This window comes from Dromiciops gliroides, chromosome 4 (genome assembly GCF_019393635.1).
Source record: "Dromiciops gliroides isolate mDroGli1 chromosome 4, mDroGli1.pri, whole genome shotgun sequence".
Taxonomy (NCBI): domain Eukaryota; kingdom Metazoa; phylum Chordata; class Mammalia; order Microbiotheria; family Microbiotheriidae; genus Dromiciops; species Dromiciops gliroides.
This window is the reverse complement of record NC_057864.1, coordinates 212,566,823-212,584,139: the sequence shown is the minus strand read 5'-3', so window position 1 is coordinate 212,584,139 and position 17,317 is coordinate 212,566,823. Positions and strand designations below refer to the sequence as shown.

Here is a 17,317-nt window from a genome sequence, read left to right as displayed (position 1 = left end):
CTAATACTTTATTTTTATCTCTCTAATACACTTAGGTAGGGCTCTGGAAAAACCAGGCTTAGATAAAGCCCATTAGGATCTAAATGGAGCTCCTTGACCACGCCTTAAACCCAAATCACTCTGGCTCTTATTGGCCAATAATAAGTCCCAGCCCAAGCCAGACTTGGTCATTGTTTGGATTTTGCAGGCTCAGAGTGAGTGTAAACAGCAATTGTTTCTGTTCCACCCAGAAACCCCTCCAAGTATGATTTTTTTTCCTTTGAGGAGGCAAATTAGACCATCTTTTGCCTCATTTTCTTACTTAGCTTTAAATCACTGAACAGGTGTTGCCTCAGACAAACTAAGACCTGGGAAAGACCTTAGCTTAACAAGGCTGGGGTCATCTCCAGTTATCCTGACCTATGTGTTGCCACTGGACTCAGATGACCTTAGAGGAGAGAGTGAGGCTGATGACTTTGCACAACCTTGCCTCACTTAAATCCAATTCACTTGCAAGTCAATTGGTCCTTTTTGAGAATGAAGGACAAACACTTGTCATGTAATATTTGCACAAGATAGTTATCTGTTATCTCCATGAGGGCAGGGACTATGTTTTATCTAGACTTTGTATCTTCCCTTAGCACCTAGTTCAGTGCCAGAAATACAGTAGGTAATTAATAAATGTTTTTGATTGAATAAAATTTTTCTAGTACTCAGAACTTGCTGGGAGAAAAGTTACACTGCTCATGATTGAGGCTGTTCATGGGGTCAGAAATACCTGGGTTTGAATCCCAACTCAGAGACTTCTTAGCTGTGTGACCCCTGGTAAGTCACTTAACCTCTCTCAGATTATGTTTTCTCTTTTATAAAGTAAGGAAAATAATACCTAAACATTTAATTCACAGTGTTGCTGTAGGAGTCAAATGAGACAATGTATACGTAAGGGAAGGAGCTCCTTTCTCTACCTCAGTTAATGTAATGGGCATCACAGAAGGCTCAGAATAGAATCATAAAGTATAATGGAGATGTTAAGTCTTTCTGCAACCACAAAAAGTGTGTGAATTTATTTAACTAACTTGAGACTATTGTAGGGCTTTGGCCATTGGATGAAGACAACTGACCCCACACAGGAAACATCCTTTGGCTAAGAAAATTAGTCACACACACACACACACACACACACACACACACACACCCTTGGGATTATATTTAAAAGAAGCAATCTATCCAGCAGTTGAGGAATGTAAGATTGGGAGATAACCATGGGGAGACACCCTCAAGATTGGGGGAGAGGAGACTTCTCTTCTTCCACTGACCTTGTAACAGGAGCTGTTGTTATTAAGTCTTTTTTCAATCATGTCTAACTCTTTGTGACCACATTTTCTTGACAAAGATACTGGAGTGGTTCGCCATTTTTTTTCTTCCAGCTCATTTTATGGATGAGGAAACTGAGGCAAACAGGGTTAAGTGACTTGCTCAGGGTCACATAGCTAGTGTCTGAGGCCAGATTTGAACTCAAGGAGATGAGTCTTCCTGATTCCTGGGACAGCACTTTATCTACTGTGCCACCTAGCTTCCTGTCATTGATGCTACTAGACCAATGAGAAAAAGCAACTTCTAAAAGCACAGCTTTCTCAACACAGAAAAGAGTTCTGACTCTGTACTCAAGAAAGGAACAGTCTCTGGGAACACAGTAGAGCTGCCCACTTAGCAGAGATGATGGATGTAAACGTAGCTGAGTAGGGACTCTGCAAAGGTAAAGAAAGAACTTCTAGGCCCTGCAGTACCAGGCATTTTGAATTTCCCTTTCTCACATATGTGCCCTACATGTTTGAGCCCAGTCATAGATACTATATATATTTGTGATACAGTGTGCTCTAGATTTATGGAAAGAATATTTTGTATTGCTCTTACTATCATCTTAGTAAATAGCTTTACTAAAAGCTAATTATGTCCACTGGCTGATTGTTAATGGGAAACACACTGGTAGGGGTTCAGCTATAGTAGGAGGGGTAGTCAAGCACAGGGTTACCTTCTTCAAGACAAAATAAATGATAGCCCCTCCATGGGGACCCAACCTATAAGTACAAGTGCAAGTTGGTAAAATAACCTAACAAGGGCATTACATTTGTTAGGTGTTTGGCAAATCGTAAAGTGCTATATCTCTTCATGCCATATTTCCTTTCTTTTTTCTTATTATAGATTCAATTATTTTTACAAAAAAAGAATGAAAAATTTAATGTGTGACAAATAAAATAAGTGTTAGAATTACGGAAGCTTTCATAAATATGACAGACTACTACAGTAGTACTCTCCAAATGTCCTTTTCTTACATCTATTCTCTCAAACAAGAGGTTGTCTAAATAGATTTCCCAAGAGATAAAGAATTTGAAAAAAGAAAAATGGTATTCTTATTGTTATCATTCTTATTATTATCTGCTGTAGCTCCAAGGCTAGTGAAGGAATAGTTTTGCTTTCTGAATTCAATAAGGCTAATCTAGCATCCCAAAGTCTCCCATTCAGAAGGCACTGTCCTCTCATCCCCTTTAGAATCACACTGGAGCAGAGATGACTGCAGCCAAGTTTACTGATCAATTGATTAGTTCAAGGGGGGAAGTCTGGGAAACAGGCATCAAAGGACAAGGGATACAAAAGGGTAAAATGGGGGGGGGCGGTTTGTTTTTTAAGTAGACTTCTCTTCACAGTAGGATGTGATACAGATTAGGGTTTTAGCAAAATTCCAATCTCACTAGAAACAGTTCAGCTTCTAGTCCCTTCTTGAGCCCCCCACCCCCAGCCCAAACCAGCATCCTAGATCCTTCCTAAAAATCTGTAAACAAAACTATGACACCAATAGCCCAGAGGGCCATTCAAAACTATCTGCTTACTGAAATAACTGGAACTTAAATGTTTTGTAACATTCCAAGTAACCACAAGGCTCATTTCTCTCTCTTCTGGAAGCAGGTGCTTTTGAAACTAATTACGCAAGATTCAATGTATTGCGGGGGAATCTTCATATACTTAAAGTACAACAATAGCTTTTGTTCTCAATTGGAACCAATACTCAGATATAGACAAGCAAAAGGTCTACATTCCTGTTCCCTGGGAGAGGCTAAGGAAGGCCTTAGGCCTGGAACCTAAACACCTACAACAGTACCATAGTCTCAACTGACTTGCAAGGGCACCGTCTTCATTGTATAGTTTCTGCCCAGTGAATACTTTGATAACTCTGCTGGATCATGAGGAGGGTAGTATCAAGGTTACCCAGCAGAGCAATCAATTGGATTGTCTAGGACTAGCTCCCACTAGATGCAGAGCAGGGGAATATCCCAAGGTCATGATGCTCTCAAATTTCCACCAGTCTCATGGAATTTTCCCATTCTTTGGAAGCCACCATTTAATCCCATCTCCTAACTGGATTCTGGGGTTCCCCTTGTCCACTATCTAAAGAACTATAACAATCATGTAGACAGAAAACGTCAGCACAGGAATGGACCTCAGAGCTCATTTATTACAATGTCCTCGTTATTGGTATTGTTGTTAAAAATAATCATTTGAGGGGGCAGCTAGATGGCGCAGTGGTTAAAGCACCGGCCCTGGATTCAGGAGTACCTGAGTTCAAATCCGGCCTCAGACACTTGACACTTACTAGCTGTGTGACCATGGGCAAGTCACTTAACCCCCATTGCCTAAAAAAAAAAAAAAAAAAAAAAAAAATCATTTGGGGGCAGCTAGGTGGTGGATTGGATAAAGCACCAGCCCTGGATTCAGGAGGACCTGAGTTCAAATCCAGCCTCAGACACTTGACACTTATTAGCTGTATGACCCTGTGTAAATCACTTAATCCTCATTGCCCCGCCCCCAAAAAATCATCTGAGGGGAGGAAGACTATGGATAACTTTTATAACATTATGGAGCCTAAGGATTTGTCTTTTTTTTCTAAATTATTCAAGTGGAATATGTACTTACAGAATGCCTGTTCTCCCCTGACCCTGAAAAAGAAAGTATGACATTCATGTAATTAACAGGAGACAACTTCATCTTCACATAGAAAGAAGACATGCATATTATGTCTTCATCACTAACACCCAGTTATGGAAGAGAGTTTCTTTCCAATACCCAAGAGAGCCAGTTGTAGAGCTTTCTAAATCAAAGAAACACATTCAGGTCAAGTTTGACTTTAGCTATAGGGAAATAGGCATGAGATGTTCATTACTTGCTCAGTTGTTCCTCTGATTTTTGTGACTCCTTCTGTCCACAGAAAGACTGTAGCCTCATCACTAATCTCTTTGTATATAACAAGGAATCCCATGTGCAGGTGTCAACTTCACCCCAGATTTCTAGGGTCCCTTGGGAAGGTAGCTCCCAAGACTCTAAATGATCATTTCCAACAACCCAGTCTTTCTAGGACAGCCTAGAAATGGGACTCTGTTAGACAAATGAAATCTATCCTCTGCTGGGATTTCCCTCTGTTAAGGAGAGACAACATGGTGTATCAAATGGCGTGCTGGAACTGGAGCCATTAAGACCCCATTTAAAATCCCATTCTGATATTTACTAGTTGTATGACTATGGAAAAGTCATCTAATTTCCCTGAGTTTCAGTTTCTTCATCTACTCAATGAAGATAATAACGCCTACGGTACCCATGTCACAGGATTGTTGTCAGTCTCAAATGAAGGAATCTGTCAAGAGCTTTGCATACTTTAAAACACCAAACAAATACAGCTGTTCTTCAGTATATGCACATACATACAGATGCAGATCCTTTGTACCAGTCAGAAGAGAGGCAGGAATCCCCAAGTACCTCAAAAAGCCTACTCATAGTGATGAGTGAGCCTAGCCATTAACAGGGGGTCATGATGAAAAGTTCTGTGCACTGAGCAGGTCTCAGAGAGACTCACCTGACCTACAATAGATCCAAATGAGCCACAGTTTTTCCAAGGAGAGGTTCTGTAATCAGCCACAAACACAGTCTTAGAAGGGTAGCTGTGCCTCCTATAGACCTCAATTTTCACTCTTCTCCCCAACAATGCTTATTACTGAGGCCTCTACTAGGGAGTAGTCCCTGGCCTGCAGTTAATGAAACCAACCACCCCCTCCACCTCAAATCTGACCTTGGGATGGGAAAGGCTGGCCATGCTCGGTTTGAAATAGAGGGAAAGCCAGGGTGAGAATAGGGAGATTATGCTCCTTAAAAAAAAAAAGGGGGGCAGCTAGGTGGTGCAGTGGATAGAGCACCGGCCCTGGAGTCAGGAGTACCTGAGTTCAAATCCGACCTCAGACACTTAACACTTACTAGCTGTGTGACCCTGGGCAAGTCACTTAACCCCAATTGCCTCACTAATAAATAAATAAATAAATAAATAAAATCCTGAATCTTAGAGTTCCATAGAGCTTTAGAGAAAGAAGAAGACAGGCTCCAGAGAAAACATTTACAGTCTCCTGTGATTATAAAGCTGCAGGACAGAAATATAACTGAGGCCTGGGCCAGTGACTCAATGACACTGAGTCATCAGGCAAGCTAAGCTCACTTCATGCCACCATCCAAAGTCTGGGCCCAGAGAGGCTGATAACTGTTCTAGAATCTCAGGAAAGTAAATAAAGGATTGAAGGGGGAAAATCTTTTTCAAGGAAAATTATGTCATTATCTTTATTGCTGGCAAACCACATCTTCCTGTTCAGATCAGGTGATTATAATCAAGCCACCTCTGCTTATTTAGGGACAGCATACCCTGATTGTAGACAAGGAGTTCATACTTAAAAATATTGAGGATAGGGGCAGCTAGATGGCGCAGTGGATAGAGCACGGGCCCTGGATTCAGGAGTACCTGAGTTCAAATCCGGCCTCAGACACTTAACACTCACTAGCTGTGTGACCCTGGGCAAGCCACTTAACCCCAATTGCCTCACCAAAAAAAAAATATATATATATATTGAGGATAAAGCAAATACAATATCATTACACTGGCTCATGCCCTCTCTTTTCTCCCAAGAAAGTTAAAAAGTTGCTAAGAGGGGGCAGCTAGGTGACGCAGTGGATAAAGCACTGGCCCTGGATTCAGGAGTTCATGAGTTCAAATTTGGCCTCAGACACTTGACACTTACTAGCTGTGTGACCCTGGGCAAGTCACTTAACCCCCATTGCCCCGCAAAAAAAAAAAAAATTTAAAAAGTTGCTAAGATACTGTAGCTGTGCCTAAAGAGGCCTCTTCATTCTCTCTCAAATGAGAAAACACTATTAGCACTTGGCAAACACTTAAAATGCTGTATGGTTGATTGAATACAGACTGCAGCATGTTATTTTTCACTTTCTTTCATTTTTTCCTTTTATTAGTCTTCTTGTATAAAATTACTAATATGGAAATGTTTTAAATAATTGCATATGTAAAAAAAGACGTAGAAAGAAAAAAATGCTATATAAATGTCAACCATTGCTGTTGTTGCTGTTTTTACTATATCTTCAATAGCTTTTGAAGCCCCTGCTACTGGTAACAAGGGACCTTCACCACACTGAGCCCTTCCCCACCAAGGCCAAGCTATTCAATTCAATTCAACATGTACATATCAATTATTATCTCTATGCAGATGATCCCCAAATCTACATATCCAGTCCTATTCTCTCTCCTTAGCTTCACTTCTGCATCACCACCTGCCTTTTGGACATCTTGAAATGGGCGACTTGTGGGCATCTCAAACTCACCAAATGGAACTCAATATCTTTTTCCCAAAAAAAACTTCCCCTCTTCATCCTCCCAGTGATTCAGAGTTGAAACCTCAGTTATCCTCAACTCCTAGCACTCATCCCAATCCATTGCCGAATCTTGTCATTTCTAACTGTGCAAGTATCTCTCATCCAAGTCCCCTTCTGTCGATACCCACAACCAACTACTCTGGTTCAGTCTGTTGTTACCTCTCACCTGGATTATTGAAACATTCTTCCAATTGGTCTCCCTGGCTCATATATTTCCTCACTTTGATCCATCCTTCACTTAGCTGCCAAAGTGATTGCCCTAAAGGGCAGGTCCAAACATGTTGCCCTCCCACTCAATAAACTTTGGTATTTAAAGCTTTTCACAATGGAGCCCCTTCCTAACTTTCTAGCCTTCTGAAATTTTATTCTCTCTACACTTTGTACAAATCCATTCTATACTGGCCAATTTGCTTCTCCTCTTGTTCTTGTCTGTGTCTTTGCATTGGCTACCCATGTCCCCCATGCCCGCCTCACCGGCTTCCTTCAGGATTCAGCTGGCCTCCCATCTTCTACAGGAAGCCTTTCTGGTCTACTGTAGTGCCTCCCTTCTGAGATGACCTATCTCTATTTATCTTGCACTTACCCAGTTATTTTTTTGTTGTCTCTTCCATTCAAATGTAGGGGTGGAAACTAGTTTTGTCTTTCTTTGTATCCTACATGTTCAACACTCAATGAATGCCTGCGGATTGACTGACTGACTCTCAGGAACTGGGCATAAAAATTCAAAAACAGAACAGTGCCTTCCCTCAAAAAGCTTACATTCTACTGGAAGGCTAAGAGTCTGAAAACAAAGGAGAAAAAGGTTGTCATCTCCACCTACATTCTACACACAGCATGACAGCTTCAGCCTCCATCCTCTTCCAGTAGAAGCAGCCCTCAGATCCCTCTTCTCTTGGGGCTTTTTGTCCCAATCCTACTCCCAGGCTAGCACCTCTAGTTTGCTCTTTATTGGCCAGATTACTCGATGTTTAATTGCTTATCTCCAGAGAACACTTTTCCTTTTTCACTCAGAAAAAGGCCAAAGCAACCAGAACAATCAAAACAATGTGCTGTTAAGATGTTTCCCAAAATAACCAAAATGAAAACTCGCTGGGTTGGAGGGAGCAGGTGAATTGAAAGATAAAGTAAAGGGACTAAAAACCCCAAAGGATTCTGGGGTCTCTGTTTTTTAATTTTTAAATATTTTGAATCCTGTATTTCTTTTCTTTTTTTTGGTTTTTGTTTGTTTGGTTGGTTTTTTGGTGAGGCAATTGGGGTTAAGTGACTTACCCAAGGTCACACAGCTAGTGTCAAGTGTCTGAGGTCGGATTTGAACTCAGGTCCTCTTGAATCCAGGGCCAGTGCTCTATCCACTGCGCCACCTAGCTACCCTGAATCCTGTATTTCAATATGGTTGGTTTCCTTGTAATCCTATTTTTTTATTTCATGCATTTTAAAACATTATTTAGGGCAGCTATTTCAGATAGAGGAGTTGGTCTAAAGTCAGGAAGACCTGAGTTCAAATCTGGCCTCAGACTTTTATTACAGCTGTGGTCAAAATAGGATTCAAACCCAGGTCCTGAGTCCAACCCCCAGTCTTCTTTGTTCCATATTGTGCTACTTAGTACAGGACTTTACAAAGGGAGGCCACTAAGGAAATAGAAGGGCTAACTTGGTTCCCTCTTTGAACCCTGGGTTGGACTTCCTGATACTTATTTTCTAAACCTTCATTTTTTCCTTGCCACCCATCACCAAGGAGATTCCTCCTCTCTGTTGGCTGTGGGGAGGTAGACAACATCCAAATATTGCAAAAGAATGATACGGGGGCAGCTAGGTGGTGTAGTGGATAGAGCACCAGCCCTGGAGTCAGGAGGACCTGAGTTCAAATCCAGCCTCGGACACTTAACACTTACCAGCTGTGTGACCCTGGGCAAGTCACTTAACCCCAATTGCCTCACTAAAAAAAAAAAAAAAGAATGATACGTAATTATCAGAGAGCACTGGATCTTAGAAGACATTCAATGGCATTCCTTTACTTTATAGAAAGGAAACCCATACTAGGGAGAAAAGAGACTTGCTCAAAGTCCCAAGGACCCAAAGTATGAGATTTTACCCTGGACCCTGGACCTTGGGCTGGGGCTGGCAGAAGCTCATGCCCAGCTCCCTCTGTCAGAGGAACCAGCTGTGGGCATGGATGGGCTACCAATCAGCTGTGAGCCAACACTGTTGTGAAGAAGTCATGGCAAAGGAACCATCCCACTGGACTTGGACCAGGAAATAGCACCCCAAGGGGACCAGAACTGCCTTGCTGTCTGTCCTGTCCCAGGCCTCAAGCCTCTCTCCACTGAGCTGCTCTGTTTATGGCTGCTGAGTCTGGTGGGACCATTCCCCATTTGCTCCCATACAGCCTTCCCCCAAGCAGAACTCCCTTAAACAGCATCCCCCCTTCCCCTTCTGCCCTAATGGCCTCCTCTGACTCAGTCCCTTCCCACTCTTTCCTTGGCCCCTTGGCCCCTTGGCCCAGGAACTTTTCTTCATCCTCCTTCCAATGCTGCAGCTAGACCCTGGAACCTACACTTTGCAGATCATGGCAGAGCTGGCTGCTGCTGCCTCCCCTGCTCCTGGCAGTCAGAAGGATAAAGAGCAGTCAGGACCAGCCTGCTGGCCACTCTGGCTTGTCCTCCCTGGCTTCAAGCTAGCATAGCTGGTGCCCTCCTCCTCCTTTCTTGTCCTCTTCCACTTCTAGTTATTAAACACCAGCCCTCCTTGCTATAAAACTCCTATCCTTGACATCACAATGGTCTTGGTTCCTTCTTCAATAAATTGGAGAAGAGAGGGAAAAACGATGGTGAAAAACAGAAGTCAGACTATCTTCCTTCCAGACAGAGCAGGGGTTCCTAACCTATTTTCTGTCAAGGACTCCTCTGGCAGTCTTCTGTGGTCTATGGACCCTTTCTCAGAATAATGTTTTTAAATAATTCAAGGAAATGATAAATTGCAGTTAGACGTTAATGAAAAATAGATGTAATTGTTTTCCATCCAAGTTCACAGACTCCCCGAAATCTATCCATAGTCTAATTCTGTTTTAGAGGCTGTATAGAAAGAGCCCTAGATTCAGAGTCAGGGGACCTAGATTTAAATCTCATAGATTGGTTGTGTGATCCTGGGCAAATCATTTAACTTCTCTGACTTGACTTTTCTTACCTGCAAAATGAGGGCTAACTAGTACTTCCTATCTTGCAGGGTTATAGGGAGGAATATTCTTTGTAAAACTTCAAAGAATATAAAAAACATGAACCACTCATAGGATACTTGTGTCATATTGCCTCCCTCACCTCCAAAGAACAACCCAGTTGAATTCTCTTTATCTAAGCTGTTGGAGAATGTAAAACTCCAACTTAGAAAAGAGGGAGAAAATAAAAGCTGGTTTGGTCTTTAGAAAAGAAACGACAGCGTTAGTAAAGCCCATTTCAAATAATAACCTGAATGGTTTTGGTGAGAAGCAGGGTGGAGTTGAAAAAAGGAGGGATGTTATTATCTGTAGGTCAAAGCTTTATGAGGGAAATAGTCTTCCTCAAAAGGGAGGAGGGAATTGGCAGAGCAAAGCAACAGCCGGCCACTTAAGGAGGTTTTAATATCACTTGACTTCCACCGGGCCAAAAAGGAAATGTTTCTTGCCTGCCCTTTGTGAGAAGGAAAGAAAAGAAGAAAGATTTTCGCTTTAAACATTTTTTTTTTTAAAAGGACAGATAAAGGAGGAAATTAGGAGGAAAAACCCTCAGGGGATAGTCTCCCGGATGTGACATTTACCAAGTAAGAGGAAAGGAGACATTTTGTGGTCATGATTTTTTGGGTTGTTGCTACTGTTAAAAGAAATCAAAGGCGATGAATAGATTGGACTTGTGGCCTACCAGGGCAAGTTTCTATTACAGGTAACAGTTGAAAGAAGATTCTCTTTGTAAACAAAGCTGAGCCAACCAAAATGAAATATTCTTCGTTTAATGACTAGCGAATCAGAGAAACATCTCCTAAGAGTCGACAGTCTGTACTCAGGGATTAAGAGAATTCCAAGGGCTATTAGGAAGTAGAACAGCTGATGCTATAAAATTTTGAGCGTAGAGGAGAGCTTCCCTTTGGGAAAATAAACCTGTTTCACCCATAAGCTACTTTATGTTTATAATTCCACAGTTAGGCATTTAGTCTTTTGGTTTATAAACATTAAGAGAGACAGCATTGTATAGTATAAAGATCCCTAAGCCTTCCAAGTCAGGTGACCCTCTCTTTATCATCAATACATTTCTCAGACAACACCCCTACCCTGCACACATAGCATTGTAGTTAATATTGTATCTGCTAACTTTGACGGTGCTTTAGTGACAAAATGATGTGCCTTAGTGCACACATGGATTTGTGGAATCCCTTGCAATAACCCAGATCTCCCCCACTATGATCTACTGCTAAGAACCAGGCATAATAAAAGAAAGAGGAATGGAACCCAAAGCCAGGGCTTTGGGTTTTCTCTTTGTTTTCATTATCTATAAAACAAAGGGCTTGGCCTGGGTGATCTCTTAAGTTCCCTCCAGGTTTGTCTTTTGTTGAAATGCCAATAATCCCTCTGGGACATGCAAACGCATGAAACCTGGTGAGTCACTTATATTTTAGTGTCAGTCAGTGTGTTGGATTCTTTCCTGAGAATGGTTTAAGATAGTGGTAAGGGTAGCAGGAAGTGGAGGTGGGGGCAGGAAGTATTACTGATTGGAGGAGGGTGGGGGAGGAAAAGGGTACCCAAAGGGGAGAGTGGAACACTAAAGACAAACTAACTAATTCACAGTTTTTCCTCAAAGAACTGTCTCTTTTGGACTTAAAAGGACAATTGGAGGAGGGGGATGGGGGAAGGGGGGGATGTTACAAATCTCAAATAAGGATCAAATCCCCAAACACTAGCACAGGCAGTACGGAAGCCGTGACCATTTGATTTATGAACATCCTAGAACACAAGAGGCAGCAACAAGAACCCATGTACTGAACCTTCCTGTCATTGTAGAGACCCCACCCAGTCCCTGCTTCCATGAGGGGCTTACTACACTCAAGGTTGATTGTATGGAAAACAAGACGCTCCCTTGCCATGTAGAAGACAGTAAAGGGGGTAAGAAGAAGAGAGAAATCACCTTGTTCTTAGGATAAAAGGGGACTGGATACTTGAAAAGGTTGGGAACCACTCCTCTATACTTTGCTAACTCTTTTAATGTTCTTCATCCAAAGGAGTGAATACCTAACTGTGGCAGTTGGTAAGTGGGACAGGCAAGGGTACCTTCCTCAATCCTCAAAATTGCTCAGTAGTAGCTGTTCTGCCTAGCGTTCCCCGGTCTATGGAGGGAAACACATGGGTTCTTGTTGTTGCTGATTGTTTGCTCATGAGTGGGAAGGAGAGCATTAATTATTTCCTAGACACTAAGGATGTTTGAAGGAGATGTATAGCTGAGCTTCAGCTCAATATAGAAAAAGAACCAGCAATTATACTTAAAAGATTTAAAAGGGCCACTGCATAAGGTCATAAAACTTGGCACTGGAGATGTTCAAGTAAAGGAAAAACAACTAATTATGCAGGTAGTGAAAGAATTTATGCTCTTTGGTTGGGTTGGACCTCTGAAGTGCATGTCAAGACTAGAATTACAGGAGTATGATAAGAATACTATTAATAAACATTTATATAGCACTTTAAGGCTAAAAAATTGCTTTCACATGTGTTATCTTATTTGATTTGTTCAAGAATTCTGTGTACTTGTCATTATCCCTAGTTTACAAATGAAGAAACTGAGGCTCAGAGCGGTATGGTGACCTGTCTGTCACAGAGCTAGCCAGTAAATGGCATAGGTAGGACTAAAACTCAGGTCCTCCTCCAGTCAGAATATTATTCCTATGTGTGTCCCAGGACCATTGAGAACAAAATGTACTATGCGCTTTAAACACTTCCAGTTATGTGGATAAATTAAGGTTTATCAACATTAAGAGAGACAAAATTAAGAGCTTGCAAAGTGGACCTCTAGGATTTAAGTAAAAAGGGTTCTATTTCATTAGTGGCAGAACCCAGACTACAATTTAGGTCTCTTTCCTTTCTTTTAGAATGGGAGTTCCTCTGATAAGCTCTGAGTACAGATTGAAACACTTTTTTTTTTCTTGTAGTTTGTGTGTGTGTATGTGTATGTGTTTTCTTTTATAATATGGAAATATGTTTTGCTTGACTTCACATGTACAATCATACAATGATATACTCCTTGCCTTCTCAAGAGGTAGAGGAAGAAGGGAGAGAATTTGGAACTTAAAATTGTTTTAAATGGATGTTTAAAATGTTTTAAATATAATCAGGATAATTTTAATGAAATATTTTTTTAAATGGGAGTTCTTAATCTAGAGATCATGAACTTAAAAAAATTTTAGATATCTATATTTCAATATGATTGGCTTCCTTTGCAAATCCTGTGTATTTTAATTTATGCATTTGAATACATGATTCTGGGAAAGGATACCCAGGTTTTGCTAGTCTTCCAAAGAAGAGAAGTTAAGATCTCTTCCTTTAAAGACAGTTCTTTTGGTTCAGTTTCCCTTTGGTGGCAGCTACCCGGTCCATTTAGGATGCCATAACAGAATTGTACAGTGGGATTCAAGTTGGACAAGGAAAAATAACTTTCTGACTTCAAAGGATTAACAACAGTTATTGTGTCATCTTTATCAGATATCTTTGGAATCCATATAGTCCAAGCTAAAAGTTGGAATGGCCCTGTCTGAAGACAAATAAATAGGTCCAATGGCCTATGGTAGACAGTGTTAACCTGAGGACTTTATGCTTCTTGGGAAGGGTCCTTAGAGTAAAGGTAGTCCAAACTTTACATGTATTACAAATGAGGAAAAATAGGCCCAGAGCAGTTAGGTTTGCCTAAAAGTAGTAAGTAACAGAACAAGGACTTGTGCCCATTTCCTTTTATTATATTATACAACTAATGATATTTTATACAATCTCCCACTCTCTAGAAGAGACAGAATGTCATAGTGGTTAAAGGGCTGAACCAAGAAAACCCAAATTGGATTCAGATTCTGCCTGATATTTACTAAGCTATGTGATCTTCAAGCAACTCCCTTGGACTTATCTACAAAATCATATTTGGTATGTCAGTTTCATGAAGGGAAGTTCTCACTTTGGCATCAGTATAGACTGATGAAATCTTGAGTCTTTCTCATATGCTTCACCAGAAATTTAGCATGCAAGAAGGATCAGTTCAAAGAACTGGATGTTTAGACTGGAAGAGCGATAACTCTGGGGAAACAACCATCTTCAAGTATTTGAAGTATCTTTCATATGAAAGAAAAAATAAACATTCTCCTCAAGTCTATTCCTCAAGAGAGAAATGGATGTGTATGTGTATGTGTGTGTATACACACACATACACATATGTACATACATATATGTACATATATGAATGTAAGTGTGTATATAGATGTAGATATATAACTATGTAGATGTGTATAGATACTTGTGTGTATGTATGTGTATGTGTGTGTGTGTGTATATATGCATGTGTGTATATATGATGTAAGGGAAAGCATTCTATTTTTTGTTGTTGAATTTTTTCAGTCATGTCTGACTCTCAGTGACCACATTTGGGGTTTTCTTGGCAAAGATACTGGAGTGGTTTGTCATTTCCTTCTCCAGCTCATTTTATAGAAGAGGAAATTGAGACAAGGTTAAGAGACTTACCCAGGGTCACATGGCTAGTAAGTGTCTGGGATTTAAACTTAGGTCCTCCTATTAGAGCTGTCCAAAAGTATAATCAGTTGGCTGTGATTCTTCAAAGATCGGGATACCACTTGTTTGTGATATTATAAAAGGAAATCTTTTTCAAATAGGATTAGACTAGATAATTCCTAAGGTCTCTTTCAATTCTGAGATTCTGTAATTGCTAGGATTCTCTGATGTGCAGACTGATGGAATGGAATAGACGCTGACCTGGGAATCAAGAAACCTGTTTTCCCTTCTCAGATCTGCCACTAATCTGTGTTATCTTTTGGGAAAATCATTTCCCCTCTTCTGTTCTTGGTGTCTTTCATCAAGGGAATTGGACTAGCTCTCTAAACTCTCCACTAGTTTGATCACTCCTGGTTCCTCAGCTGGAAATAGGTATTCCCATAGAACACAAATCATTCATGGTAACCAGAGTTACACTCCATTCTGTGAGGTACTTTGACAGAAGTGACAATTACATTCTGAGGAGAAATCATTAATGGACTTTCTAAAGGGAAAAAAAAATCAACTCCCAGACATTCTGAAGAGAACTGTTAATGAATATTCTGAGAGGGAAGAGTCTGTTAATAGGTTCTCTAAGGAGAGCACTGTTGGAAGCTGGCAATTATGGACATTTTGAATGAAGGAGACTTGCCCTAAGTTTTTGGGGCAACACAAGCAAGGAGGTAGAGAATCACAAGCAGATGAGGACTTGAGTGGTTGAATATGCAAATCAGGGATAAGAGCTGAAAAGAGAGGGCTTCTGGTGACCATGGCCTTCAAGTCCCTACTGATCTTCCCTCTGGTTTCTGCCAAGATCTCTTGGGGCATAAACCCAAAAAACTTTTTCCTGGAGCTGGCTAGCCAGTCTACAGGTCTCCATAGGTCCCTGCCTAGACCACTGCTACTGTTGTTGCACCATTCTTCATTTTATTTTTTTTTAATTAGACAATGACTTTATTCCAAACTTTTTTTTTTTGTGGGGCAATGGGGGTTAAGTGACTTGCCCAGGGTCACACAGCTAGTAAGTGTCAAGTGTCTGAGGCCAGATTTGAACTCAGGTACTCCTGAATCCAGGGCCGGTGCTTAATCCACTGTGCCACCTAGCCGCCCCTATTCCCAACTTTTGACAATATTGGTGCTTATGTTGTTTTTTTAAATCATAAAAGTATTTTATCATTTTCCAGTTACATGTAAAGATAGTTTTCAACATTTGTTTTCATAGGATTTTAGTTCCAAAATTTTCTCCCATACTCTCTTCCCTCCCCCCTCCCCAAGACATAAAGCAATCTGATATAGGCAATATATGTACAATCACATTAAACACATTTCTGTTGCACCAATCTTTAAAACAGACCATCCAGAGGCCATGCTTGGGAGAAGCCAAGCTACTACTTCAGCTCTCCCTGAAGCTGACTTCACAACTTTCCAAACCATAACTCCCTTTCTGGTTACTATTTCCCTTTATGTGTTGTGTTGTTTCTCCCACCAGAATTAAATTCCTTGAAGTCAGGGACTTTCTTTTGTATTAACATTTAGTACTATGCCTGGCACACAGGAAGTGTTTAATAAATGCTTTTCAGTCAGTCATCTTTCCTACAAAGTAGGTATACCTATCTGTTCTTTCTACCTCTGGCTTTTGTGACAGATAATCAAAAAGGCATTACCTTTGTCACTGGTGAAGTATATGATCACCAAATACCCAATGGCTCCATTCACAATACCTGTGACTTTGAGTTTTAGCAGACTGACTTGGCTGAAGCTCTCTTTCCTGGTCACCAGTCATCATTCCCTCAAACCTGTTCATGTTTGAGGTCCCTTCCATCCCTATCCCAAACTACCCTCCCCTTCTATTGTGCCCTTTTAGAAGTTAAACAACCCTTCATCTTAGACATGTGACCTTCCCTAGGAAATTACTCTGTGTGTGTGTGTGTGTGTGTGTGTGTGAGAGAGAGAGAGAGAGAGAGAGAGAGAGAGAGAAATACTGTTTGTATTTTATTGTCTAGGTACATGTTGCTTCTACCCAATAGAAGCTAAATTCCTTGAGGGCAGGAACCATTGCATGTTTTTGTACCTCCAGCACCCATCACTGTACCTGGCACATAATAGTTGCCTAATAAATGCTTGTTGAGTAGCTTCCCTTCCACCCCCTATTTAGGACGTCTGGTTTTCTTACCCCATTATTTCCCATAGTTCCACTACTGGATTTCTTGGTACAGAAGAAAAGGGATTGGTAGCATACATATGAAAGTATATGAATTCTCCTCCTCTCCAGGTATATTCACTTACTTACTGAAACTCACCCCTCCTCATTCCCCACCCACCCAAGCCCAGCCCACTTCCTTGAACCTCCCTTCCCACCTCCATACCATGCCCATACCATACACTGTTCACTAGCCCACTTACCAGCCTTTCTGATTTCACTGTAAACAGTCTCAGTTCCTTTCCTTTCAGGAGCTGGAAAAGGTATGGGCACAAATTCAGTGTCTTTCCTTTAGACCAACAAAGTTAAGATACCCTATCAAATCTTGGGTGTCTTTGTCCATATGGTTGTCTGGGACACAACACATGTTTCCCATTCCCTATCAGCACATCCTGATGAAGGGATAGGCTTCTACTATCAGTTATACAGCTCAATTCAGGGCTTCTTAAACTTTTTCCACTCATGACCCCTTTTCACCCAAGAAATTTTTACATGACCTTGGCTATATAGGTATATAAAATAGGGATATAAATCAAACATTTACTGCCAGATTTCTCGCAACCCCCACATTCACTTATGGGGTTGTGACCCACAGTTTAAGCTTTGGTTTAATTCACTGAAGGGCT

The 17,317-nt window shown here is 41.0% G+C and overlaps 1 protein-coding gene across 9 annotated transcripts in view; it reads right to left on the bottom strand.

Moving 5' to 3' along the window:
* The window catches only part of PECAM1 (platelet and endothelial cell adhesion molecule 1), a 102,727-nt gene that overhangs the window by 10,587 nt on the left and 74,823 nt on the right, over positions 1-17,317 (bottom strand). For 3 of the 9 annotated variants that reach the window (XM_043964374.1, XM_043964375.1, XM_043964379.1), the window contains 3 exons: positions 16,895-16,945; positions 8,625-8,668; positions 3,949-3,971 (listed from right to left, as the gene is read on the bottom strand). In XM_043964374.1, coding sequence (XP_043820309.1) covers positions 3,949-3,971; positions 8,625-8,668; positions 16,895-16,945 — 118 coding nt within the window. The remainder of the gene's footprint in view (positions 1-3,948; positions 3,972-8,624; positions 8,669-16,894; positions 16,946-17,317) is intronic. The other 6 variants (XM_043964380.1, XM_043964381.1, XM_043964384.1 and 3 more) reach the window with 3 other exon arrangements.